At 37.5% G+C, this 27,865-nt stretch overlaps 2 protein-coding genes and 2 long non-coding RNA genes across 8 annotated transcripts; 3 read left to right on the top strand and 1 right to left on the bottom strand.

The window, feature by feature from the left end:
• The first annotated feature begins 7,139 nt into the window (after positions 1–7,139).
• Positions 7,140–9,977, top strand: LOC123988972. The gene is made up of 4 exons (XR_006830357.1): positions 7,140–8,169; positions 8,250–9,337; positions 9,407–9,533; positions 9,614–9,977. It is a non-coding gene; the product is annotated as an uncharacterized LOC123988972 (long non-coding RNA).
• Positions 9,978–20,910: 10,933 nt separating this feature from the next.
• On the top strand, positions 20,911–25,380 carry LOC114882392. 5 transcript variants are annotated; one of them, XR_006830348.1, is made up of 11 exons: positions 20,911–21,434; positions 22,618–22,672; positions 22,735–22,759; positions 22,838–22,972; positions 23,086–23,142; positions 23,219–23,285; positions 23,490–23,593; positions 23,677–23,753; positions 23,967–24,031; positions 24,652–25,132; positions 25,289–25,380. XR_006830348.1 is itself a non-coding variant. In XM_046289716.1 (8 exons), the coding sequence occupies exons 1-8, from the start codon at positions 22,628–22,630 to the stop codon at positions 24,696–24,698; spliced, it is 705 nt and encodes a 234-aa protein (XP_046145672.1). In that variant the 5' UTR covers positions 22,397–22,627; the 3' UTR covers positions 24,699–24,801. The 5 variants fall into 5 exon arrangements, 2 of the variants coding, with proteins under 2 accessions (XP_046145672.1, XP_046145673.1); XR_006830347.1 differs by lacking the exon at positions 20,911–21,434 and adding an exon at positions 22,396–22,475; XR_006830349.1 differs by lacking the exon at positions 20,911–21,434 and having other exon boundaries at positions 22,397–22,672; positions 24,652–24,871; positions 24,955–25,132.
• Positions 25,381–25,427: 47 nt separating this feature from the next.
• LOC114882391 lies at positions 25,428–27,403 on the bottom strand. Its single transcript, XM_029199277.2, has 2 exons — positions 25,638–27,403; positions 25,428–25,556 (listed from the first exon to the last, which is right to left on the bottom strand). Exons 1-2 carry the CDS (start codon positions 27,366–27,368, stop codon positions 25,527–25,529), a joined length of 1,761 nt encoding a protein of 586 aa, XP_029055110.2. The 5' UTR covers positions 27,369–27,403; the 3' UTR covers positions 25,428–25,526.
• LOC123988979 lies at positions 25,518–27,495 on the top strand. Its single transcript, XR_006830365.1, has 4 exons — positions 25,518–25,607; positions 25,719–25,873; positions 27,224–27,335; positions 27,403–27,495. It is a non-coding gene; the product is annotated as an uncharacterized LOC123988979 (long non-coding RNA).
• The last annotated feature ends 370 nt before the right edge of the window (positions 27,496–27,865 follow it).

Genomic DNA, 27,865 nt, shown 5'->3' with positions numbered 1-27,865 from the left:
CAGGAACCGGAGGATACACTCAACTCGACGGGTGGTCGCGCCATCCATTCACCAGCCTGCAAATGCGAGGTCAGGGCTTGCTCTTCGACCCGACCAGGAACCGGAGCACGTCCGCTCGACGGGTGATCGCGCCATCGGCAACGGTCAGCAACGGGGGGATATCCTCAGGGATCACACCAACCCGCACTGACTGTGCCTTCTCTTCACCAGCCTGCCGTAGCGAGGTCAGGATAGCTTTCTCTTCGGCCACGACCAGGAACCGGAGGATACACTCAACTCGACGGGTGATCGCGCCATCCATTCACCAGCCTGCAAATGCGAGGTCAGGGCTTGCTCTTCGACCCGACCAGGAACCGGAGCACGTCCGCTCGACGGGTGATCGCGCCATCGGCAACGGTCAGCAACGGGGGGATATCCTCAGGGATCACACCAACCCGCACTGACTGTGCCTTCTCTTCACCAGCCTGCCGTAGCGAGGTCAGGATAGCTTTCTCTTCGGCCACGACCAGGAACCGGAGGATACACTCAACTCGACGGGTGATCGCGCCATCCATTCACCAGCCTGCCGTAGCGAGGTCAGGAAGCTTTCTCTTCGGCCACGACCAGGAACCGGAGGATACACTCAACTCGACGGGTGATCGCGCCATCCATTCACCAGCCTGCGAATGCGAGGTCAGGGCTTGCTCTTCGGCCACGACCAGGAACCGGAGGATACCCAACTCGACGGGTGGTCGCGCCATCCATTCACCAGCCTGCAAATGCGAGGTCAGGGCTTGCTCTTCGACCCGACCAGGAACCGGAGCACGTCCGCTCGACGGGTGATCGCGCCATCGGCAACGGTCAGCAACGGGGGGATATCCTCAGGGATCACACCAACCCGCACTGACTGTGCCTTCTCTTCACCAGCCTGCCGTAGCGAGGTCAGGATAGCTTTCTCTTCGGCCACGACCAGGAACCGGAGCTCCTGCTCAACGGGTGATCGCGCCATGTCTTCACCAGCCTGCAAAGCGAGGTCAGGAGCTTTCTCTTCGGCCACGACCAGGAACCGGAGCTCCTGCTCAACGGGTGATCGCGCCATGTGTTCACCTGCTTAACAGGGCTTGCTCTTCAACACGGCCAGGAACTGGGACATCCACTTCCCAGTTGGCCGTGCCATATCTTCGTAGGCTGCAATCCTCGATGACTTGTCCCATACACACTTTACACTCACGTGCACAAACGCTTAAACACTCACACGCTCATGATAAGCAACAAAATAATAATAAATAATAAATGATAAATGATGAATAATGAATAATAATCCATGAGCCCATGAAGCCCATGGATAGGTGGACCCATAGACGGACCATGAAGATGACAGATGAATGCAAGCATAATTGAACATGATGATTATTAAACGTAACTAAATAACAGATTCACAAAATACAACAAGGAATCAACATATATATGCATCCAGTGCAACAATGCAATTAATGAAAAGTCATAAAGAACAGATAAGAAACCGTTAAAATAAGGAAAGAAAGAAACAGTAACAGTAAACAGTAATAATCAGTAATAAACAAACAAGTAAGCAAGTAATAAATAAATAAATAAATATATAAACATATATACATATATACATATATACATATATACACATGAGAACATTTGAGAACACATTTAAGAACATGAGAACATGTGAACGGAACATAGGATGCATAGTACTAGAGTAAGCAAGCGAGCACATGTGAACTCGGCATAAAAGGCAAGCCAAGCATATAACCAACAAAACCTCCAAAAAGCTGAAACGTCAAACATACGGCCAAGTAACCAATCAGCAGGAAATGAAATGAATAGTAAACAGTAAAGAGTATTTAACATTTAGTACCAACACACAATACAATTAGGTAGTTTAAAATAAGTTCAAGATGAACTAGAAATTAAAATGAAAATGAATGTAAACCAAGGATGTGAAGAATGTAAGTAAAGAAAAGATTATAGACAACAGATAGCAAATACCAGTCATAAGAGATGAGGTAAACACAAAACGCTGATAATTATTGTCAGCAGTAAAGGGCAATAAAACATAACCAGAAACAACAGATTCTGATGCAGAGTAGACACACGCATCACCACATTGAAGAGACAAGATCACCATGAAGAAAGAAAGGGTACGTCAATTAGCATAATGAGTAAATGTATGTATGTAACGAATGAATGCATGCGTGAGGAATTCCTTATAATCATCTATTACAATTATCAAGATGAATTCAGATAATAAGATAATAAGAATTGAACTGAGAGCTCATATGAAGTGCTCGAGCCAGCGAAGCTGGGAATCCCTCCTGCGAGGCCCAGCTACCCAAGACAGCCAAGATAGTATAAATTAAAGTCCATCAAGATTGTGATCAGACTGTGCTACGTGTAACCAACAACCCTGCAATGAACAAATGTGCTTAGAAGACGAGCTACATAAAACTTGAGCAGGCCCATTAATGGTGCTAACGCCAATCGTATACAATACATAATATATTCCTATCCTGTCAATTAATGGGAAAAGCACCATCTTCAAAAGGGGAAGATCGGCTAAAAATAAAAGCAGAAAGAAGAAAGAAGAAATAGATGGTGAGCATAATGTAACACTAACAGTTGAAATTACTGTTCGGGACCATTGAAACTACTTAAGTCTGCTTGCAGGAACGTTACCCACAACCGTGACCTCAAACTTGATTAACAAGCAAAGATGGTGAAGAAACAATCAAATCATCACATGCAGGCAATGAACAATAATTAAATTATTACATTATTAATTATCTTTAGCAAATCATCAATAAATAAAGGCAAATAGCAATATATATCCTATAACATGAATGATGGTGAACATAATAGGAAGAGATAGACTATTACCATCAGAAAGTGAGATGTTAATATTAAACCGTGAACAATAATATTAATCTGTTTGCAGGAAACCTTTACGCCAGCCAATAAAGTGGAGGCAAAACGTAGCAATTAATAGGAGAAGAAAATCGGAGAGGAAAATACCCATCTGTCATAATATGAGAAGCAACATGAGACGTATATCAGCCTAAAACATGGAGCAGATCAAATCAATGTAAATAGTTATAAATTGCGTATATATTGTTACTGAATTATCATACCGCTCCGATAAGTATGATATTAAATTTAAGTTAATACTGATACAGATAAAGTGAATCAATGTAAATCAATGTAATACAGCGCGTGTTAAACAAAACTAATCAAATAATAAACATCGCATACTACTGTAATGTTCCTAACCCAAATATGGAAGTAGAAGAAAACTAATCTCTGATATGAAGAAAATAGATCAAAATTTATTGTGTACGTATGTATTTATATATGTAGCAAACATGCCAAATTTAATTAATTTAACAATTTAATAAAGTATACTAATGTAGATAGCTAATTAAACTCCTCATATTATAGTCAATTTAAATAATACAATTCCATTAAGACCCCTTTTATTCCCAATTAATAGAGAAACATATGGAAAACATATGAGTACCAAAACCAACCCAGACATTGTTATAAGAAGTTCAAATGAGATCCACCGTCCAGAAAATCAGGAATTTAAGAAAATTTGAGGAACCGTGATGCATATGTGTACATATGTATAGAAAACAATAAAGACATTATATCATGCAAGAAAGAAAGACTACTGCAGCGTATGCCTCTCTGAGCACCCACCATATCAACTAATACTAAACTAACACTAACACTTTCCAAATCAAAATCAAAATTAGAATTGCAATTAAGATAGGATAATGTACAAAAGATTGCATAAAGTACTATAAATATTCAAATCTCACAAATCCATCATCCGTCACAGCTGTACTGGAATTACGTTAGCCATAACATGCAGAACATTGTCCTGAAGGGGTACGAAAAGCTACAAATGAGCAGTGGGCGATATTACAAACACGAATCCTGAACATATAGTTGGAGAAAGAAGTTCCTGAAGCATGTCAGAATGACCCAAAAGGAATATAAAATAAAGCAAGAAATAAAGAATATAGAGCATATAGAATATAGAATATATAATATAGAATATATAATCACAGCAGGTACGGTGAATAAACAAGCACATATTAATAATCAGAATCACGTCATTTAATTCAATGCAATTCAATACATTATGCCATATGCCACTGTTAGTCACCCTGTACACTTATTTACTCAATTATAATAATATAATATAAGATAAGAAGTTAATTATATAATAATAATATAATACACTACAATACAATCTAGCGCATAGTGCTAACTAAGTATGGCTTAATACACTAATACACCTCAAATAACCGGATGCAATCCAAGGTCTGGGATAATAATATAATATAGTATATAATACATTCAATATCTAAATTGGTCATAAATTGATTGTAACCTAAACGTGTATTGTAGATTGAAGATTGAAGATTGAAGATTGAACGTAGTAAGCATAAATATTAACCTAACCATAAAAATAAAATAAAAATATAAAATATAAGGATATAAATATGATAAAATACAAATACAAATATGAACATGATATAATAATATAATATAATAATATAGTAATTGTATATAATATATATATAATATAATGCATAAAACTAAGCAAATAAGCAAATAATAGTACCACTTTAACAAATACACTGCAACGCGTCTCAATGTAGCATACTGAAACACGCACTGTCACGGCAATCACGTCCGCACGTTCAAATTAGAAAGTTCAATTGATTTAGCTTAATTGAAACTTATCCCTTATCACTTCGTACCACATCACATCACAGATGACCGATGACCATGACCATGTCAACTAAGATAGGAACTAAGATAGGAAACCGGGGAAAGTAAAAGTAAAGAACGTAACCATAAACCTAAAGAATATAGATACCAAACGTTTATAAAATTCCCCAGTTCATACCACAATAACCATCAGCCATCATCAAATTAACCGTCAAACCATCAAATTAATCAATTAACAATTAATTACAGAGTATATAAATATTCAAAAGCGAAAAGCGAAAATGCTTCACAAACTTTCAATAAATCACCACAATGAAACCGGAAGTAAAGTACATATGAGAGGTAATGTTAGCAAAACGCATCGTAAGTAAAGCTCGCAATACTGCTCGAAGATAAGCCGCAAAGCTATCCATAGTCGGCAACTACCGCAGCACCAAAGATGTTACCATTCGCAGATATACCATCTACCATATGATACTCGGCCGTTCACTCCGTAACGATTGTCGGCACACAAATTATCAGTCGCACAGTGGTTACCTACCACGCGCCAGTTATCCGCTAGACAGTTACCGACTATAGACCTTTCCATCATGCAGCCGCACAATCCTAGGAATCATGCTTATCATCAAGCTTACCATCAAAAAATAAGTCTGATATACGACGCTTATACGCGAAAGATATAGGTAATTATACTCAGACAAAAAGCAACAAGTTGAATTTCAAGACGGGCCGAGGTCAAAATAAATCCATTAGCCCATTAACTGAGTCAAGCTGCGATTATTATTTATTATGTAAATCATTTATGAACTAAAATAAATATAAATATAAATATTGATATGAATATAAATATAAACATAATTTGAATATAAATTATAAAGAAAGTGAACCTACCATAAAGCTAGATTAAGCCAGATTAATAACAATTATGGAAGAAGTAACCCATATAAACCCGCAGATTGCGCGGAGTGCAGGCACATTGCGCAAGCACATTATCGCGACGCAGAAAACAAATTGTGCAAAATACCGAAAATAAGGAAAACAACCGCCAAGGAAAGAAAGGCCGAATAAATAAATAAACTAGAATAAACAAACAAATAACATAAGACACTTAACCAAATAAATAAATCAAGATGAAAATCAGAATCAAAATAAATCAGAATAAAATAAAATCAAACAACGCATGTAACAACGCATGTAATCAAGTAAATCTCATACAACCAACAAGCACACAACTAAATAGTATTAACTAATACTAATTTACGGAATAAATAAAATAAAATAAAATAAAATAAATTAAATCAAGAAATCAAGAAAATAGAGAAAATGTAGGGTGCAAACTGTAAAGTGAAATGCGTAAGCAGAATAACCAGCACAATATACTGTATTATAAACCGTAATATAAACAAAATAAAGAATAAGATACCGTGAAGTTACAGTGAAGTTAATTTCGAAATAATATAACCATAGATAATATAAACCATAGAACAGCCACCTTCAAAGATGTCAGGTGACAGAATTTACAGAGATATAACCTTAACCCTAACCCCTAATGTGTCAAAACAAGGATGTCAACAGGAAGCAAGAACAGTGTAAGAAGACTCGTTAGGGATAAGAAGAACAAATTACCAATTAAGGAACCCTGATTGCCAACTCAAGGACAGGAAACAAGCAAGGTAAATAAAGATTGTGGCAACGCACAATAAACATGAAAAGCACAACTGAATAACATGCACATTAATTCCTACAGAAAGGCACTGTCACCCTTTTGTGAAAGGGCTACGCAATACCAATGCCAGGGAGAGACATCATGAATTAATTGAATTAAAGAATATCGAAGAAGAATCAAAATATCCAAGGATATATAACAGGCGACAAATCAAGAAGGCGACAGGAAATGAAATAAAATAGTGGTAGTCAGTGATAACGTGACACAATTAAATTAAAATATAAAATATATATGTATTAAATGTATTAAATATAGAATAACCGCATAAAAGTAAACATAAATATGTTAATATAATCTACAAACTTTGTACCACCATGAACCTATAATTAAAACTAAATCATAACAATAACAATAACTTCAATTCAATTTAATTCAGAATGAAGAACAAATGAGAGAATGGAAGAATGAGCGACAAAACAGTAAAGTAGTTAATTAAAGATATTAAAGAAGAGTGAGGTAAATAATAAGACATAAATTATAAATTGAAGGCCGTAATCCAACAACACAATGTAAAATAATGTAATGTGACGCAAAACAGTATAATGTAATGTAACGTGATGTAAAGCAGTGCAATGCAATGTAATGTAATGCAGTGTAATGTAGTGTGAAGAAAATTAATATAAGGTAAAAGAGATATAATGTAAAGAATAGAGATATAATGTAAGGAATATGAAATGTAATGTAATATAATAGAATACAAAATACCGAAATTGAACTGAACGTATACCATAACCGTAAAGATTATCATCCCAATTACCCACTTCCCCGTCAAAGCAGACCATAAGTCAAATTGTAAATAATAAATGATAAATGATCATATCAGTGCAAATGTAAGAAGGACCGATTATTGAATGAGGTATTAAGATAAATAACTAAAGCGATAAACAAATCAAACATTAACTGCGTAGTTAAAATAGAAACTAGAAATAGAAAGTAGAAACTGATCGCCATATGAGGTATCAAGAATAAATAAAACAACAAAATCAAAATCAAAATCAAATCAAATATAAAGCACGTATCTAATTAAGCACCACATCATTGTATAATCGAACAAGTAAGCCTGATATTTAACAGTCAAACCATTATCCGTCAATTGTAGATAAATTAAATAGACACTTGCACAGAAAAACCATTCATCATAAAAGAAAAAACAATAATCAATCTACTGGCCTTGATCAATCAAGTAAAATGAATAAATAAACAATTAACAATATTAAATACGAGCCATCAATTGAAGAGATTATGAAATTATAAATTACAAATTAAGAAATTAAGAAAAAGAGAAAATGTGGAATGTAAAGTGCAATCTGTAAAGTATAGTATAAGGTATAAGGTATAATGTGTAAGCAAAATAATCAGCACAATATATGTGATATAAAACAGAATAAGAGAATAAGATAAAGTAAAGATACAGTGGAGTGAATTTCAAAATTTCAAAATTTCAAAATAATATAACCATAGATAGTATAACCATAGATAACCATAGATAACATAAACCATAGAATAGACACTTTCAAAGATGTCGGGTGACAGAATTTACAGAAATATAACCTTAGCCCTAACCCTAATGTGTCAAACAAGGAATGTCAGCAAGAAACCAGAACAGTGTAAGAAGACTCATTAAGAAAACGAACAAGAACAAGATTACCAATTAAGGAAGCCTGATAGTCAACTCAGAAAAGGAAACAGGCAAGGTAAGATAATAATTGTAATAACGCACCATAAAATAAACAGGAATAGCACAACTTAATAACATGCATATTAATTCCCACAGAAAAGCACACTTTCACCCTGTTATGAAAGAACTACACAATACCAATACCAGACAGGGACATCATGAATTAATTGAATTAAAGAATAACCAAAAAGAATCAAAATATCCAAGGATATATAACAGGCGACAAATCAAGAAGGCGACAGTGAAATAAATAAAATAGTGATAGACAGTGATAGCGTGACACAAATAAATTAAAATATAAAATATAAGTATATTAAATATAGAATAACCGCATAAAAGTAAACCATAAATATGTTAATATAATCTACAAAACTTTGTACCACCATGAACATACAATTAGACTAAATCATAACAATAGCTTCAATTCAATTTAATTCAGAAGAAGAACAAATGAGAGAATGAAAGAATGAATGAATGAACCACTGATCAGTGAAGTTATTAATTCAAGAAATTAAATAATGTAGTAAATAGGAAAGCGTTAAGGATAAAGTGAAAGCCGTGACCACCATAAATAATAAAGTAACGCAGTGTGATACAATGCAATGTGACGTCATATAACATAAAACAAATGAAATATAATGAAATAGAATACAAAATTCAAGAAGTGGGCTCACTAAAATATAACTGTGAAGATTATTAATGAAATACTCTATTCCTTTACACAAGTAAATTATAAGTTAAATTGTGAGCGGTATTTGGTGAATGATAAATGGTCATGTCAATGCAAATGCAAATAGAACCGATTATTGCATGACATTTCAAAAAAGTGGGTAAATAGCAAATAAATCAAATCAAATGTAGACTGCGTAGTTCAATTAACGCTGTGCTACTGTATAGCGTAGAGATAAATAAATAACTCAACAAGTAGAGTATTAAAAACTAACATTTAAAATGGTGAATTAAACAGAAACCATGCACCTTCAAAGCACTTGAATAGACAAAACCATTCAGCATCACAGAAAAATAACAAAATTAAGATAAATTAAAATAAATTAAGATAAAGTAAGATAAAGATAAATCAAGTCAAATCAAATCACCAACTTCAGCTGATCAGAGTGGATGAATGGATGAATGGATCAAGGAAGGAAGAGAGAAACAGCAGAATACCAGCAAGTACAAGTAAGGTAAAGTAGAAAACCATTAAAAGTAAAATCAGTGATGTGATAACGCATGACAAAGACAATTATTTACAGAATCACAACCCCAATGTGTCAAAGCAGTATCAAAACCAGCATGCAAGGACTAGTTAAAGGAAATAACAAATAAGAGAGCTGAATTGCAACTGAAAAGGAAAAGAAAAGGAGAAAGAAAGGAAACAAGGTAAGGTAGTTGCAACATACTATAAACAACAGAAATAACCCATACTAGTGACATGAATATTAAATTAATTGCATTTACAGAAACAGCCCATCGTCATGGAAGAGCAACATTATGACCAGAGAGAGACATCGTGGATAAATTGAATTAAAGAATATCAAGAACATCAAAATGTCCAATGAATATCAAGAATGCACAGGCAAATCAAAAACCAATCAACCAATCAAAACCAAATCAAGAAGCGATAATGAAATAAGTAAATAGCAATAACAGTGATAATGTGGCACAGATAAATTAATATATATAAATATAAGTATATTAAATTATAGAATATAGAATAAAGAATAACCATATGGAAATAAATCATAAATATATTAATACAATCTACAGAACTACAGAACTTTGTACCATCATGAGTTAAATAAATAAACTAAGTCATAACAATTACTTTAATTCAATTCATTTCAGAATAAATGAACATTGACAGAGTAGAATAAAAGAATGAACAACTAAACAATGAAGTAGCCAATTAAAGATACTAAATGAGCTAAGTAAGGCAATAGTTATTCAGTCATAAGTCATAAAGTACAAAATGAAGGCAGTAACCAACATAATACAAATAATGTAATCACATAATATAATGTAAAACAAAATGGAATATACTAAATAGGATACGAAATACAAGAAATGAATTCAATAATATATAACCATAGAATTTATTAACTACAACACCCTATTTCCTCAGCAAGGTACATTATAAGTTAAATTATAAATTATAAATGATAAATGGTGAATGACAAATGCTCATGTCAATGCAAATGCGAATAGACCTAATTATTAAATGACGTTTCAAAATAAAGTAATTAAAGCGACAATTAAGCCAGATAAATTATAAAGTACGTAGTTCAATAAGCACTACACCAGTATATAGACTGTATAAATAATAAGCGAATAAGTAAATAAATAAGGATACTTAAATAACAAGATTATAATAAAATCACGCACAATCAAAGCATTTGAATAGACAGAACCATTTGTCATCACAGAAAGCGAATTAAAGCAAGATAAATAAATCATATTCATTAACTTTAATTGACCAGAACTGAGCAGAATTAATGAGAGAATGAACAATGAATGAATGAATGAGACGGTTAAGGAGCTGAAAGATTAAGAGGAATAAAGAAGGTAAGAAGGCGTGAATAAAAGAAATGAACAAGCATGAAAGCATGAAAACATGCAAACATGAAAACATGAAAACATGAAAACATGAATGTGATAAAATTGTAAGTAAAGGAAAGGAAAGGAAAGTGAATGTGAATGAACACCCACCACCTAACAATAAACTACACAAAACAGACTACGCCAAGAGCACAAAACAATCACAATCAATCACTCATCACGCAACACTTTAAAACAATCATACTGATACTGAAATAAAACTAAAACAAAACCGAAACCGAAACTGAAACTGAAACTGAAACTAAAAGAAAAACAGTTAATAGTTAATAGTTAATAACAAAACCCGGATTGTTCAATTCATTCATTTAAGCATATTACACTGCTGCTTCGTCCAAATATAAAATGAAATGAAAATAAAAGAAAATGAAAATGAAAATAAAAGAAAATGAAATGATAATGAAAATGAACTTGAACTAATCAACGAAACAGCAATGCAAGCCAAGTAAACCATGAACACACATTATACACTGACATAAACCATTGATAACCGATAATTAACCGGTAAGATTCACAAAACAAAATAAAAGAACAACACCGGCAAATGCAATAACAGTGGAACGATAAATGAATTGAACAATGAAATAACGGAACAAGATGTAGATTGCGCAGATTTATTAAGCACATTATATATTATATAATTATATCGTTGCGATTAAATAAATAATAAATAAAGAAGAGACGTCAATGATACAGAATAAAATAAACAATAATCAATATTACGCGAGTTGCACAAATCATCAATGCACATCACCCCACCGTATTTAATAAATAAATAAATAAATAACTAACAAATAAATAAATAAATAAGTAAATGAACAAATAACACAGAATAACACAAAATACAAAACGGAATGAAATATAACTGTATAATGGACGGCGAACGGTGAAGAAGATATACACCATAAACAATAGAATAATAAAATAATAAATCGAACATGAAAATAAATGAAAATAGAAATAAAATAAAATAAAATAAAATATACGTAGAATAAACACGTTAAAATGACAGATAGAATAAATGGAAAGGCTATGCCTCGAACAATCACCGAAAAACAAGATAATATAATCGATTAATCGAATGTATTAATAAACGAAAATAATTAAATAATACAGCGGGGTAACGTGCCAGTCAAACACATGCAACCAAATAGTAATAATAAATGGATCAATATTAATAATACTAATAATAACGAAAATATCGAAAAATACCAAAAAATATCGAAAAATATCGACGCACTTTCACATAAATCACTTAATAAATCATCGCAATAAACGTTAAACAAATGAATAAAAACGCAATAAAAGATTAAAGATTAAAGTAATACGTCACCAAACCGTTGACCTAGTTTCTCATCGTCTGTCCTCTTCTACCCAAGGCCCTGGCCGCGCGTGCAGCCGTCTGTCTTTCTTCAACTACGGCAGCCATCTTGCGAACCTGTCAGTTCCTGCATGCTTTCATTAACCAAGTTAATCACAAATTAATCATAAAATCACTCAAAAAACACGGAATCACACCACGAAACGTTCTTAATAAACGAGAATTGTTCTTAAATAATGTCAAATGTTTATAATTAACGCCCCGAACAACGGAAATACGACGTCAAACTGCCGTGTAACACGCACACCACGTTTTCGATGATTATTAATTAATTAATACACTATTTAACTGAAAAACGACACATTAGCACTCCCGAACATATAATAAAATGATTCTAGCAAAAAACGCGAATATCTAAGCAACTATCCACCGCGTTGCAAATCTGACCGCGGAGCGACCACGAAACACGTCCGCTCTCCTCGACGCGTCGAGCGGGAATCAACCTAACCTAACCTAACCTAACCTAACCTAACCTAACCTAACCTAACCCTAACCTAACCTAACCTAACCTAACCTAACCTAACCCTAACCTAACCTAACCTAACCTAACCTAACCTAACCTAACCTAACCTAACCTAACCTAACCCTAACCCTAACCTAACCCTAACCTAACCTAACCTAACCTAACCTAACCTAACCTAACCCAACCTAACCTAACCTAACCTAACCTGACCTTTTTTTTTGCGAGGAGGGGGAAAATGCATTTAGGCACACCAGGAGAGAGGAGAAGACCCCCCCTGGTAGTGTGGGACTCTCGACTTCTGTCGCCTACCCACTAAAAACCCCCTCCCCGACTTTCCTGTTTCCATATGAGACAGGATGGAGCCGGGACCGCCTTTCGGCACTACTTCAGCCCATCCCTGTTGTCTCCCTCCATTATCACCATCATGATGACCTTCTTTATTAGCTTACTTATTTCCATTTAATATTTACTTCACCTACTAGCGCTTGCTTTATATTTTATCTTCTTTCCTATTATTTTCTTTATACTAGAGCGGCTGCACTTTCCTCATCTCTGTAGTCTCTATTTACTTACGTTATCTATAAAATCCTTTATTCTTCCATACATATATATATATATACAATTTATTTTTAATTATTAACTTATTTATTAAATTATTCATATACACTTGACTTGTTAATATTCCTTTACTCTGTTTAGTATTGCACATTCCCATCTCTAATTTCTATCATTTCGGTTCCTTGCTTCATTGCCATTCCTTATCTATACATGACTATCTATACACCTTGTACTCTATGTTCAATAGTGTCATGGCGTAGAAACCTTCCCGTTTATGTTTAGTTGTCAACTGGTTCTTTTATTATTTTTCCACGTTTATTTATCTACAGTTTTAAATTTATACATTCTCTAAATCACTTATTGACTTTAGAATTAATATAACCTACTCTCCACCCATATCGGTCACCTTTATGCATAAATAAATTAATTACATTTTCTCTTTTCAGGTTGATCCAATTCGGCTTTTATTTTTCCTCCCTCAATCAGCCACGATGATAGAGAGAGTATTCCTCAGAGACAGAACCGGTTTTACCTATCGATTCCATCTTAAGGTGAGCCTTCTTGTTCCTCTATACGAGTATTCTTACTTTTTTATATTCTACTCTTTACATTTCTTAAACTAACCCATTTGTACATTGTAGGTACGTAGTGTACTCTTTATTTTCTTTGTAGACTCTATTTTTATTTATATTCGTAGCTGGGATTTAACCTTACTGTTTGTCTACTTATGTAATTTGTGGCCCTCCGTTATGGGACGCCCTTCATACTTTGTAATTTATCTGCACCGTACCGTTGGATAAACCATCCGGTTGTGCTCCACGAAGATAGGCGTCAACCCTTCTCTTTTACTTTAATCATTGAATCTATATTCATTACATCATTTATTCAGTTGTACTACCCTTTATTCCTTCACGCCTCAGACCACCAGCTGTTATTATTTCATTGACAGCGTACCTTCTTTATTGGATTCTACTCCAGTGTACGCTGTCATATGTTTCTCCCTTCGACTGTTTAATAACCCTTCTAATCCATCTCCTTATATATATAGATAAATAAATATTTGAATAAATACATAAATAAATAAATAAATAAATAAATAAATAAATAAGTACTTCAAACAAAACGGACTACACAGATAGAATGACTAGATGTAATAATAAGACTGTATAAAAGTAGTAAAGATGTATAACTAAATGACTAAATGACTAGAACTGCACTGAATCTCAACTCAGCTATATAAATAACTTACTCCTTACAATTATATTCACATGTAATAAATTTTTTTTTCTCTTTCAGGTTGCTTATTCCCTCAATCTACTATGGTGAAAGAGAGAAACTTACGCAAGACCACAAAACAAATTGTACCTAACGTTCCCATCTCGGGTAAGCCTTTTTACTCCTCTATAGGAGAATTTTCCCTTATTGGTGCTCTATTCCTAAAAACTAAGTCCTTATATAAGCTGCAGGTACGTATTGTATTCTTTGATATTCTTTGTTAACTTCTATTTATTTTCCTAACTAAGATTTAGCCCTATTTACTAGTCTGTTTTTGTAGCACGTATCCCTTTGTTACGGCCATGGATCTTGTGTTATTTGACCACGGCGTGCTGTTGGCTATACCACCAGATTAGATCCCCAAGGGTAAGCGTCTATATTTTCCATATTCACTTTGTTCTTTTTAATTAATATTTAATTACCTATTTATTCATTTATACCCCATTATATACCTTCAGACTTCAGACCACCAGGTGTTATTATTTGTTTTACTGCATATATCCCTTATTGTTTTCTACTCTATTTTATTTTATTGCACGTTGTCATATATATCTCTTGCCCACTGTTTAATAAACCTTCTGTTCCATCTTATTTATATAATACATAAATAAATAAATAAGTAGATAAATATAAATAAGTAAATGTATAAATAAATAAATAAATAAATACATAAATAATACACAAATAAATAGAACAAAACGGTCTACACAAGTAAAATGACTAGATATAACAGTAAGAATGTATAAATACAATAATAGATGTATAAGTAAATGACTAGACTAGATATGTATCACAACTGCATAACTTAATAATATTCATTTTTCCTTTCAGGATTTTCTTCACTACGTAGCTCAGCCATCAAGGGAAATTCCCCGGCCTCTACCCACGGTAAACTCAACCCTTAATGGCGGGACACGTAGAACCATCCAGCCCTGGTGTCTGTCACGCAACACTGTTCTCCTTATTAACCTCATTTCTTTTCTTTTCTCTATTATACTTCCTATGTTTGTTTTTGCTTGCTTTTTCTATTGCTGTCTCCCTTTTGTTTCAGCTTTTCTTTCCTGATTTCCTCTCTATAATCCTTTTCCCATTTCTCTTTTGTTTTTATGCAATCTTCACAGAATTTTCTGATTGCCGCGTTCGCATTATTCTTCTTCAGGAGTTCTGTAACGGTTTCCACCTCCCATCTATCTGGTTGGAGGCTTTTCTTTAATTCTTCTCTTTCTACCTCCCATTTGGGGCAATGGAATAGCGTATGTTCTACGTCATCTATTGGGTTATTACAAAACCAACATTCTGATGTTTCCTCTTTTTTAATTTTATGTAGGTAACTCCCAAAACAGCCATGTCCGGTGAGAGCTTGAACCAGATGATAATTCACGGCCGGGATGCCCCCCTTGTTCCATTTAGTAATATCTGGAATTAATTTATTTGTCCATCTACCTTTATCGATTTTTTGCCATTCCTCTTGCCATCGTTGTTGTGTGATTTCGCGCTCCTCCTCTTTAATCTTCTTAATCATATTATTTTTGGTTTCTAGCGTTATAGGTTCCAGCTCCTCTTTTTTTTCTAGCTCCCTCGTTCTATGGAAGACTCTCTCGATTTCCATGGCTACCAAATCCCATGGTATCTGCCCTGTAACCGCACACATTACCTCCGTAGATACTGTTTTGTATGCTTTACATAATCTTTTTAGGGGCAGCCTTTGAGTGCCCCTCAGTAGGTTTATATTTATCTTGTAGTTTAGGGCCCTTGCCCATATCGGGGCTCCATACATTACTACTGATTTTACTACGTTATAATACAGCATTCTAGCTTTGTTCCCTGCTCCCTTGGTATTTTTCATCAGTATGCTTAATTGTACTGCATATTTGCTAGACTTATTTGTTGCTGTCATTATATGTTGTTTGAACACTTGATTGCACTCAAAGACCACCCCCAAATATCTGGCCCTATTGCAGACTGGGATTTGATTGTCTCCTATCTTCACTACGATGCCTTCAGGATTTTTCCTTCCGGTCAATAATATTGTTTCCGATTTCTGTGGAGCTAATTGCAGTCCTTCACTTTCGTACCACTTAATGAGGTCCTTCAGGGTCTCGTTTGCCATTTCGGCCATTTTTTCCAAGTTCTTTTCGATAATGACGATCCCTATATCATCTGCGAAGGCTACTAAGTACACATCCTTCCGTAGCCTGATCTTTAATAACCCATCATAAACCAGGTTCCACATGAATGGACCTATAATGGATCCTTGTGGGACTCCCCCGAATACCTGTATTTTTTCCTGGCCTTCATTCGTGTTTATTACCAACCATCTGTTGTTTAGGTATGATTTTATCAGCCCCACTATTTTCCTCGGAAACTTTCTCTTTTTCATTTCTCTTATTACGCTCTTCCATTTCAAAGAATTGAACGCATTTTTTACGTCTAGTAGTATTAGTAGGCAGTGTTTACCCTTCTTTTTCGCGTTGTCCCAGTGTTCCATGACTTCCTCCATGGCGTGGACGGTGCCAAGTCCCTTCCTGAATCCATACTGGTGTGCCGACAGGTCATTCCCCTTAATAGCTTCGTGCAACCTATTTTTAACTATTTTTTCGAATATTTTTGCAATATTTGACGCTATACATAGCGGCCTGAAATCTGAAGGGTTTATTTTATTAATATCCCCCCCATTATTCGACGACTTACCTTTGGGGAGCAGGACCAATCTAGTGGTCTTCCACTCCGCCGGCCAGTAACCCCTGTCCATGCATTTGTTTAGAAGGGTTTTCCAGAACTGGGACGCTCCTATCCCTATCTCTTTAGCTGCTTTAGCCGTTATCCCATCCGGTCCGGGTGCCTTTTTAACCGCCATTTTTTTACAGGCAGCCATTATTTCCCCCTCTGTGATGTGTTCTTCCCCCATCCCTTCATTTTCTCCCTCACCTATTACTATTTCATTTTCTTCCTCTATCTCATTTATAGTATTATTCCCTGCTTCTTCTATATCTCTTAGCATGAACAGCCCTCCAATTACTTCTTTCGTCTGTTCTAGGTCTAATTTAATTGGGGGTGTACTTATCCTAATTTGTTTCATTACAGTTTTATACGGCTTCCCCCAGACGTCCCTATCGACTGCTTCTAGTAGTTTGTCCCAAGACTCCCTCTTTGCATTTCTGATTTCCCTATTCAGATCCTTCTTAGCCTGCCTATATTCTTTTTCCGCTATGTTTAATTCCCCCCTTTCTTTTTTCCTTCTTAATCTAGTTACCCTCCTCCGCAATTTTTTTGATTTCTCCCTTAAATTCCCTAGTTCTGGTTTCCACCAGTGTACCGGGTTTCTTTTATGACTTTTCCTCTTTATACTCATACAGGAGTTTCCTATTTCATTTATTTCCTGTAGGATATTCTTAATGTTATTTACCCCGTCCCCGATCTTGTATTCTATGTTCTCCCTATTTCCGAATTTATCTAAGAAGGTTTCTATGTATTTTTTCTCATCTAGAGTTTGCTCTATCCCCTCATTTTTAATATTTATTTTCTTTTCAGATTCACCATCATTGATTATGTGGTATAGATACTGGTGGTCTGAACCCGTAAATTCGGTGAGTACCGTACTGTTTTTTACTTTGTTGATTAAATTTGTACTTGTTATTAGGATGTCTATTTTTGATCCCGTTCCTCTAGTGCACGTATTTCCCCCTTCTGTATATATGTAGGATAGATTTTCGCTCATCAGAAATTCTAATAATTTTCTTCCTCTAGGGTTCCAGACGCTGCTGCCCCATAACGGAGATTTGGCATTTAGGTCACCAGCCAGCACAATACCAGCCCATTCCTTGGCTCTTACTACAGTGGCGATTTCGTCTAATCTGCTATCCACCGTCTCATCATCTATATTTGGGGATATATAGCTGCTTATTATTAGTATTTCATTATAGCTTATTGCCGCCATTCCTATTGTCTGTTTTAGAACTTTTATATTTTTCCCCTTTTCCATGCCTTTGTTTGTGATCCAGATAGCAGCATCACCCTTTTCATCATTGAACCAGTTGCTTCTACTTTTATTTTGTTCAGTTATCATGACAATATCTGGATTGATTTTGTTTACTGTTTTATCAAGTAAATCTTGTGCAAGTCTACATTTGTTCAGATTTATTTGAAGTATCTGAACGTTGAATTTTATTGTCTTCTGTTTTTCCCCCCGACTGCCTCTTTATACAGTGCACATTTTAGTGAACCTGCTATATGGTTGAGTTCTGTCTCTGCTGCTCCTTTTGCTGCACAAATTTTACACCTCGCTTTTTCTGTCTTGCACTCCGTCATTGTGTGCCCGTTTCCGCCACACCTTCTACATATAGTAATTCCTTCGGGCACTGCCGCGCACCTTGCTGCAACGTGGCCCAAATTGTGGCACTTAAAACACCGTATGACAGTAGGTAATTGTCTAACCCTACAGTAGACCCACCCAATCTTCACCTTATTGTCTTGTAAATTGCTCATCAGATCACCTGGTCCCTCCACGATTGCCGCCTGGGTTCCCATGTACGCACTCCTAAGGTTTTTACAGATTAGATCTTCTATCTTTACTTTAGCCTCATTGGCTATACTCTCTAGTACTTCTATCTTGTCAGCTGCCGGATCTATGTCCTGTATTTCTATTGTGACTTTAGGTTTAAGCCTCCTTATTTCCGCTCTGTCCCCCATCACAACCTTTGCTTTTTCGTGGAACTCAGAACTATCTGTTTTGTTTTCGAACTCTACTAGAATATCTCCGGTCCTAGTCTGTCTGATCCTTTTGATTCCTTTAACGTCTGATCCCATCCCTTGTCTTAACTCTTTTGTCACTTCCGCGAAAGTTCTCTCTTTCTTTACGCTAATTGTGATCGCTTCATTCTTTTTAGCTGGTGTCATTATTCTCTGCCGGTGTTTATCTTTGAATTTTTCTACATCCCCTGTAGTCACTATCGACCTACTTCTTTCTTTGTTCTCATCTCTCCTTCTTTTACTTTTTACAGTCTCCCACTCCGAGTCAGATGAGGCCCCTTCTCCGTTTCTGATTATCTGCACCCTCTTGATAGTAGGCAACGCTCTGCCTTCTTTACTTTGAACCCTTGTCTTTTTCGTCATTGACTCCAATTCCGGAGGTGTTACATTTTTTCTTTTTTGAATATTGTTTATTTTTTCGTCTTTTTCTCCTATTTTGTCTATACGTTTACTTAGATTGTTCATATTGTCCATAATCCATTTTGTTTTTGCCTCTTCTATTCTTTCTCTTTCTGCCTGCTTGTCTTTTTCTTCCCTGTAGACTTGTGCAGTAATCATAATTAAGTCCCTTGCATTGCTTAACTCTATGCTCATTTCCCTGCTCGATTTTAACGCGGTTGGGTTTGCATTTTTAACCCTCTCTAAGTAATTTAGGACTGTGTCATTATGTGATTTGACCATACTTAGGATCTGCTCGATCCCCATAAGGGTAGTGTCCACTCCCCCCAATTTGCTTTTTAATCCCAACCCTCCTGTTTCTTCGTTCTCCGTCTCTCTCTCAGATTGGCCTTTGTTAATTCTTTCTTCTTCTACGAAGACATTTTCTTCTTCATCACCTGTTAAAACTACATCCGCCAATAAAGTATCCTGGCTTATTCGCGCTGGGCTTCTTGATAGCGTCCGCGTCGGCCTGAAGATTTGTATTGGGTCGTTTTGCCCTTTCTCATTCCAATTCTGTTTTTCATTTGAGCCTACTTGCTTTTTCCTCGTTTCATTTTCTGCGCTGATCCAGCACGTATCCTCAGTTTTATATTGTTCCGTGTTCATATTCGTTACCTTGTCGTTGCCAATTTTCGTTTCCTTATTTTCCAGTCCGATTTGAGTTTTTATTTGTTTGATTGTTTTTAAATTGTTCATATTTAGTCCCACGAGTGTGGTCGGAATTTTTGGTCCACCTACGCAGAGCCGCCTTGCGCAAGTAAGCCTAAATTACTCGGGGGGGCGGCCGGTACCCCCGAGGGACCGTTCATGGCTACACAATTTTGGTCCCTGTAGCCACGGGCTTCTCGGCACGGTACCTCACACCTTAAGCTAGGACCCCTTGGAGGAAAAGTGGAGTTCGGTGCTCAGGGTCTGAACTATACTAGGTGATTTTTATTTTATTTGTAGTTGGTTCGTGCATTTTTATTATTATAGGTCAATTTATAAACTATTGTATCATGATTTTCATACTCTATTAAACTATATTTTATGTATACGATCACTGTGCATTAATTATATTACGTCTAACGTCGATTGTTCGATCGTACGTTTAGCCCTTCCCCCTTTATATATATTTATTTTCTTGTTTAAATTGAAATGTTATTCTCGTCATATCGTTTAATTTTGTATTTTTATATTCTTATAGGTGGATCTTTATTTCGTTGCCACTATAGTAACATTTCCAGTGGAGGTCCACAATTTCGTGGCCCTACTGTACTATATTGCGGTGGCGCTGCAAATCTCGCGTCGCATCTTCCGTTCCTGCGCAGTTTATGTTTCATTGTCTACGCATGCGTACCCTTTCACTGGCGTATATAGTATCCATGTTTGGGGAGCCCTTCTTTCTTTTATTTGTTTTTTATAGCTATATATACTATTATTCTACTGTTTTATGTCCTCTAGAATTTTTATTACACACCCCCTCTAATTTTAAACATTTTCTAGTATTTCCTGCCAGTCTAGCTACTTTTTCTATTTTTCTCCTAGGTTGCGGGTGCCTGTGAGCCTAACTACTTTACTGTTTTTCGTTTGCGCATTCCGCTTGCGTCTACTAGGCTCACTTGCGCCCCCAACTTCCTTCTTTTACGGTATTCCTTCGCGTGCTAGTCTGATCGTGTTACTTCTTGTCTATTAATTAATTAATTTAATAGTTTTTTCACTTACCTTATAGTTTCTGTTTATCCTTGCTTTAATCTAAGTTGCCCGGTGTTGTGTGTAGTGGTGTCTTGTGTATTGTGTATACCGGGGGTTCCTTGTTTGTGTAATTGACCAATTTATTATGTTTGTGTTTGTTACGCCTCGTGTTCGTTGTACCTCCGCCATCCGCCATTGCAGTTTAAATTTCCTCTTACTTTTAGTTTTAATTTTAATGGCGGATTCTTGTCAATACGCATCAGTGTTACCTGTCATTACGTTTGCTTTTCGTCTTTCTGTCTAGTATCAGTTTGTCGGGTTTCATTGTCTGTATATTTTGAAACTGACATCATTTAATGTGTGCATGTTCGTAACTGTCACCGTAACCGTCTCCGCCATTACCGCTGTCAGTTTTTCCTCATTCCGTTAACAGATTTATGTCTATCCACGGTCGCGATCATCGTTTCCTATCATTTATTTTCATTTTGGTATTAAGTTACACCCTTTCTAATTTAATTTTCCCTTGATATGTGGAGTGCTATCATGATTTCCTGTATTTGTTAAGTGTACCCTTTCGCATTCAGTCTGTAACCCTTCTGTGTTAAAGGGATAGCACGTTATTACCACCCTTTCGTTTTCTCCTCCGTAAAACTTAATTTAATAAATAAATTACATATACAAAAAGTAGTTAGAAGTGTATTATTTTTCCTCACTTCACTTAAAACTTCTTATTTTCGCTCCCGATCCAGGAGCAACTCCACCGCACGTCCGACTCCTGCAGCGACCCGCACCGAACTCAACCTAACCTAACCTAACCTAACCTAACCTAACCTAACCTAACCCTAACCTAACCTAACCTGACCTAACCTAACCTAACCTAACCTAAGCTAACCTAACCTAACCTAACCTAACCTTTTTTTTTTTTTTTGTTTAACGAGGAAGGGAAAATGCATTACGCACGCCAACAGGCAGTGTGGGACTCCCAGTTATAACTGGCATACCCACTAAAAACCCTTCCTCGATTTCGACCGCATGTTGTCCGATACACCAACCACCCCCGGCACCGCTATATGAGCATTACTTCAGGGGGGGGGCTTTCTACGGACCGGCCACGTGCATTGAGACGAGTTTAATCGTCCTGTAGCTTTGGTCATCATCCCAAACTAAGGTTACCCCATATTAGCTCGCTTTAAACTTCCAGTATAACCACTTTTACTATTAGATCCTCTTGTCCATTATCCTATTTATATATATATACCAAGATTTTAGGTTTTCAACACATTATTCTGATAATCTTGTTTCCCTTTTAGGATTTTTATAATGAATTGCAGTACTATTGGTCTGGAGTTATCGTCTTTAATAAAGGTAATAAAATTATTTATTTCTAAATCCTCTTTGAGCTGGATATTCATATGTAATCTTTCCAGACACCAACGGTCGCAGTCAAACAAAGTATGTGCCGGGTCATCAGATGTCTCCTCACAGAACCAACAGCTGTCACTTCGTTGTTTCTTTGCCTTGTTCTTTAAGAATGTCCCGAAACATCCATGTCCTGTCAAAGTCTGCGTCAAATGGAAGTCGAGGTATTCAGGGCCCCACGTAATCCAATCCTTAATAATTGGGATCAATCTGTACGTCCACCTACCATTACTGGACAAATCCCAGGTACGCTGCCAGTTTTGTAACGTAATATTTCGTTCCTCTTCTTTCTCTTTTTCACTGAGTTCCCTGCGTAATATGATTCTCTTGTTGAATATTCTCTCTCTTTCTTTAACCAGGAGTTCCAATGGCACCTGCCCCGTCAAGACACAGAGGGCATCGAAGGATACCGTGCGGTAAGCCCTTGCCACTCTAAGAAGTACAGTACGTTGGGCTCTGTTTATAATATTAACATTACCCTTTCTTTTTAAGCCAGTTCCCCAGATTGGGGCCGCATACATTATTACGGACTCAATAACCTTGTAGTAAAGTTTTCTGGGTAAGTTACCGGCTCCATGTGTGTTTGGTAGTAATGGTGATAGTGCACCAGCATACTTTAAAGCCTTATTACACACGATATTTATGTGTGTCTTATAACCTAAATTCTTACCCAGAGTAACCCCAAGGTATGTGGCCTCTGAGGCCACCTTAATATCCACATCACCACATTTAAATATGATATCTTTTGGTGTTCTCTTTTCAGTGAGCAAAATTGCCTCTGTTTTATGGTGTGCAAGCTCGAGTCCTTCGCCGGTATACCAAACCGACATCTTCTTCAGAGTGGACTCAGCCAATCGGATCAACTTGGTCAAACTATCACTAATTATGATTATGCCGATGTCGTCTGCATATCCAATCAGGAATACATTTTTTCTCATTTGCATTTTCAGCAGCTCATCATACAGGATGTTCCACAACAGAGGCCCAATCACGGAGCCCTGGGGAACCCCCCCGAAAACCTGAAAGCGTGAGTACTCATCATCTCCCTCATACAGAATCCACCTGTCGTTAAAATAATTTTCTATCATTTCTACCAATACTCGGGGAAATTTACGTTCTTTCAGGCATCTAATAATGCTGGACCATCTGACCGTATTGAACGCGTTTTTAACGTCCAGCATTATTAGCATGCAATGGTGGCAATCTCTTCTCGCTCTAGTACTGTGCTTTGTGATTTCAGACATGGCGTCCAAGGTGGAAAGGCCCTTTCGGAATCCAAATTGGTTTTGGGCGAAGTCACAATGGGTGAGCGTATTCAATATTTTTTCTTTTACGATATACTCTAGCATTTTGGCCACACACGAAATAATCGACAGGGGCCGGTATGACTTTTCTTGTTCGATGGACGACGGTTTTTTGGATGTCGGTTTACCTTTTGCGAGAAGGACTAATCTCCCCGTCTTCCAAGGTTTCGGCCAGTACCCCTGCGAGTAGCATACATCAAAGATGTATGCCATCCACTCAGAGGATTCGATACCTATAGTTTTGGCCACTCTTGAGGTTATCCCGTCGGGTCCTGGTGCCTTCTTAGGAGCTAAGCGAGCAGCTGCTTTGATGACCTCTTCCATTGTGATATGGGCCGTGTCCGGTGTTGTATCTTCATTTATGGTGTTTCTGCTTCCTACGACTGTGGGAGGTCTCGTGTTATCAGGATGTAAGATAAACATTTTATTAACCACCTCTTTGACTTTTTCAGCGCTAAGAATTTCTGGGGCCGCTCTACCCTTAACTGATTTCATCACCGCCTTGTAAGGTCGTCCCCAAATGTCTTTATCTACTTCTCGAAGGAAACTAAACCAACTCTCTCGTTTTGCTATTCTAATTACTTTATTAAGCTCTTTCTTCTGTTTCTTATATTCTTTCAGCTTACTGTCAATTTCCTGTTCATTACAATGTTTTTTCCTCGCTCTAATGTATCGCCGCCTGGCAACCGAAGCCTCCTTACGCTGTTTGGCAACCTCTTCATTCCACCAGGGTGCAGGAGGGCCCTTTCTGCGGCTAATGGTCTTCAGCACCGTACTTTTCTTGATGATTTTATTCAAATCTGTAATAAAATCATCAACGTCCGCGATGGAGTTGCGTCTGGTAAGTATCCCCTGCCTTTCATTACTATATTTTTTTAGATATAGGGTGAGGAATCTCTTCTCGTCTAATTTGCCTCTTTTTAGGTCAAGAATCGCAGCGCCTGTTGTCACCTTCGCCTTGCCAGGGGCGCTTATAACATGTAACAAGTATCTGTGATCGGAAGCCGAAAAAATGTCCAAAACCTCAGAGTCAGCTATGAGCTTTACCACCTGTTTACTACAAAGCATTATATCGATCTTCGATCCCCCACCACGGTCGCAGGTATTTCCTCCCTTGGTTAGAATTGGTTGTAAGTCGGTAGAGGTAGCCATTTCGAACAGACTTCTACCTCGAGCACACCACTTATCAGATCCCCATAAAGGGGATTTCGAGTTGAAATCACCTGCAATTATAATACCGTGTCCTTTATTTTTACAGGCTTCCACCGCCGTTGTCAGTGTCACCAGGAAGTATTCGAATTCCTGGAGGGGCACATTTGGGGAGGCATATACGCTGAAAATAAACAATCCGCTATATTCGACTGCTACAAAACCGCTGTCTTTAAACGAGATCTTCGTCCCAGGGTTGGAAGCACCACCCTTTCTAGTCACGAAAATCGCCGTACGTCCAGTCTGGTCAGTATACCAATCTTCCAGGATTCTAAAGGGCTCCGAGATCACCACCAAGTCGGCTTCGCAATCCCCCACTGTAATCATCATAAGGTCGTGAGCTGTTCTACAATGATTTAGATTGATCTGTAAGATCTTCATGAATTTAATTTCTTTACCCTAACGGCTTCTTTATATATAGGGCATTTCACTGAGGCAGCCACGTGGTTAACGTTATCCACACTAGCCCCTTTTTCTAGGCAAAGCCTACAGCGAGGCTCTTCCTTACATTCACGAAGGCTGTGCCCTACGGCTCCGCATCGCCTACAAAGGACGAAATCAGGTGCAGGGAAGCGCTTACACGCCGCCGCAACATGCCCGAGCGCATGACATTTAAAACATCGCAATATCCGAGGTATTTCTCTCACATTTGCGATAGTCCATCCCACTTTAATTTTCCCTTTATCAATTAAGGTATTAAGGGCAGCCGCAGGACCCTCGACCACGGCTACTTTATTACGACGAGGATCTGTTCTAAGAATTTTTAGTCGGATTTCATTCTCTGGGCATTTTACTTCGGCACAGACAGCGGACAGGATCTCCTCTCCCTCTACGTCAGGGTCTATCCCTCTGATCTCCAAGTCGGTCCTTTCCTGGAGCTTGGAAATGGTCACCTCCGTTCCAAGCTTGCCCTCAATAGTCTTTTTAAAAGCCTCTACGTCCGCATTTGGGGAGAATTCAAGTAAAAGGTTGCCCGCCCTTGTCTGTCGGACACCCTTTATTCCTTCTGGCGAGGGTCCTGCCGTCCTCTTAACTCTTTTAAGGATTTCAGAAAAGGATGTTCCTGCCTCGAATCTGATCGCAATAGCTTGCGGTTTTATGCGTTTACGTTTTATCGTCCCTTTCATGTTATTTTTATCGTTTACCGGGGTACCAAAGGTAGGGGTATCCGGGACAAGGTTTGGAGTTCCCGGCATCGGTCTCTTCTTCCTTCTCTTTACGAGCTCCCATTCGACCGCTCTAGAATCTCTATTTCCTTCTACTTCCGTTATGCCTGTGTTAACAGTCTCAACTCTCCTAATACGAGGTCCAAGGGAGGCGGGGGCCTCTACCCTCTTAGTCTTTTTCCCCTCTTTCGCCAAAACAGGGGAGATCTCCTTCCTCTTATTTCCGGTATTCAGGGGTAACGGAGGGAACTCCATTCCGGGTGAGGTCTGCGTTTCCTTGGCGACGCCCCTTCCTAGTCCTTCTTTGCCTACTTCATCCTTAGCTCTTTCGGATTGTACTACCTTTCTTCTTAGCCTTTTGTCCGCTTTCCGGGCGACGCTCAATTGGTCCATTACATCCGCCATTTTTCCGACACAGGTGTCCATCTTCTGGATTGCTGTCGTGGCCGATGGTCTTAATACCTTCTTATCAATATTCAGGACAATTGTACTAACTTCCACTAAGGAACGTACCAGACTATTCATCGTACTTATGAACAGATCAATTTTTTCCTCCACCACACTTTCATGCTCCATATTTACGGGGGTCGTTTCTATCAACGAGTCATCTATAGTATAGGTCGATATATCATCCAGTTCATCCATGAGCGTCTTGTCCAACTCTTCCGGTGGCTGCATACTTCGGATCTCACCAGATCCCCCAAAAGTCTCCTTCTTCAGTCGACTAGAAAACCATGTTTCCACGTCAGTAGCCGATCTCAAGTTTCTAGATTTTTCAGGTTTTTCAGGTTTTTCACCAGACATCAATTTTTGCACAGTGGCCTGGTGCTCCACCTCCTGTGCGCCACAGTCATCGGATGACGACCCGGGAAGGCCTGCTGGCTCACCTCCTTTCGGGCCGGTACTGAGGGTTCCGACTCCCCCTGCACCGTAAGTATTTACTCGTTTCTTTTTGTTGTCCATTGTTAATTAAATTAATTTTAGAATTTGTCCACAGGAATCGCCAAGTTGTCGTAGATAAATTCCCGTCCAAAACGTCGCGACAGTCGCCGGAGAAACCATCCCGGAGAAAAAAACAGTGTCGTGTTTGAATTACCACCTCACGCCCAAAAATGTGAGTAAGGAATAGAAGAGAAAAGAAAAAAGAGTGGAAAGGGAAAGAGAGAAAAGAGAAGAAAAAGGAAGAAAAAGAGAAGGGAAACGGGAAAGAAAAAGGGAAAGAAGAAGAAAGAAAAGGAAGAGAGAGAAGAAGGGAAAGAAAAGAAGAAAGGGGGAGAAAGGAAGAGCGTATATATTCCTCAATTCCCACTTGCAAGTCGTGATTCTTATATTTTCTTTCGTCGGTCTGGTCCATCACTCAAGGTGTTATACTCCGGTGTTTGGTCCGCGGGAGCTATTTTATTTCACTCCTACCCTCCACGCACTCCGAAGAGTACGTGGCGAGCCTTCCCCTATCCGCC

Source organism: Osmia bicornis, unplaced genomic scaffold (genome assembly GCF_907164935.1).
Source record: "Osmia bicornis bicornis unplaced genomic scaffold, iOsmBic2.1, whole genome shotgun sequence".
In the NCBI taxonomy this organism is placed as follows: Eukaryota; Metazoa; Arthropoda; class Insecta; order Hymenoptera; family Megachilidae; genus Osmia; species Osmia bicornis.
Note: the sequence above shows the minus strand (reverse complement) of the source record. Positions and strands in the feature narration are given on the sequence as shown.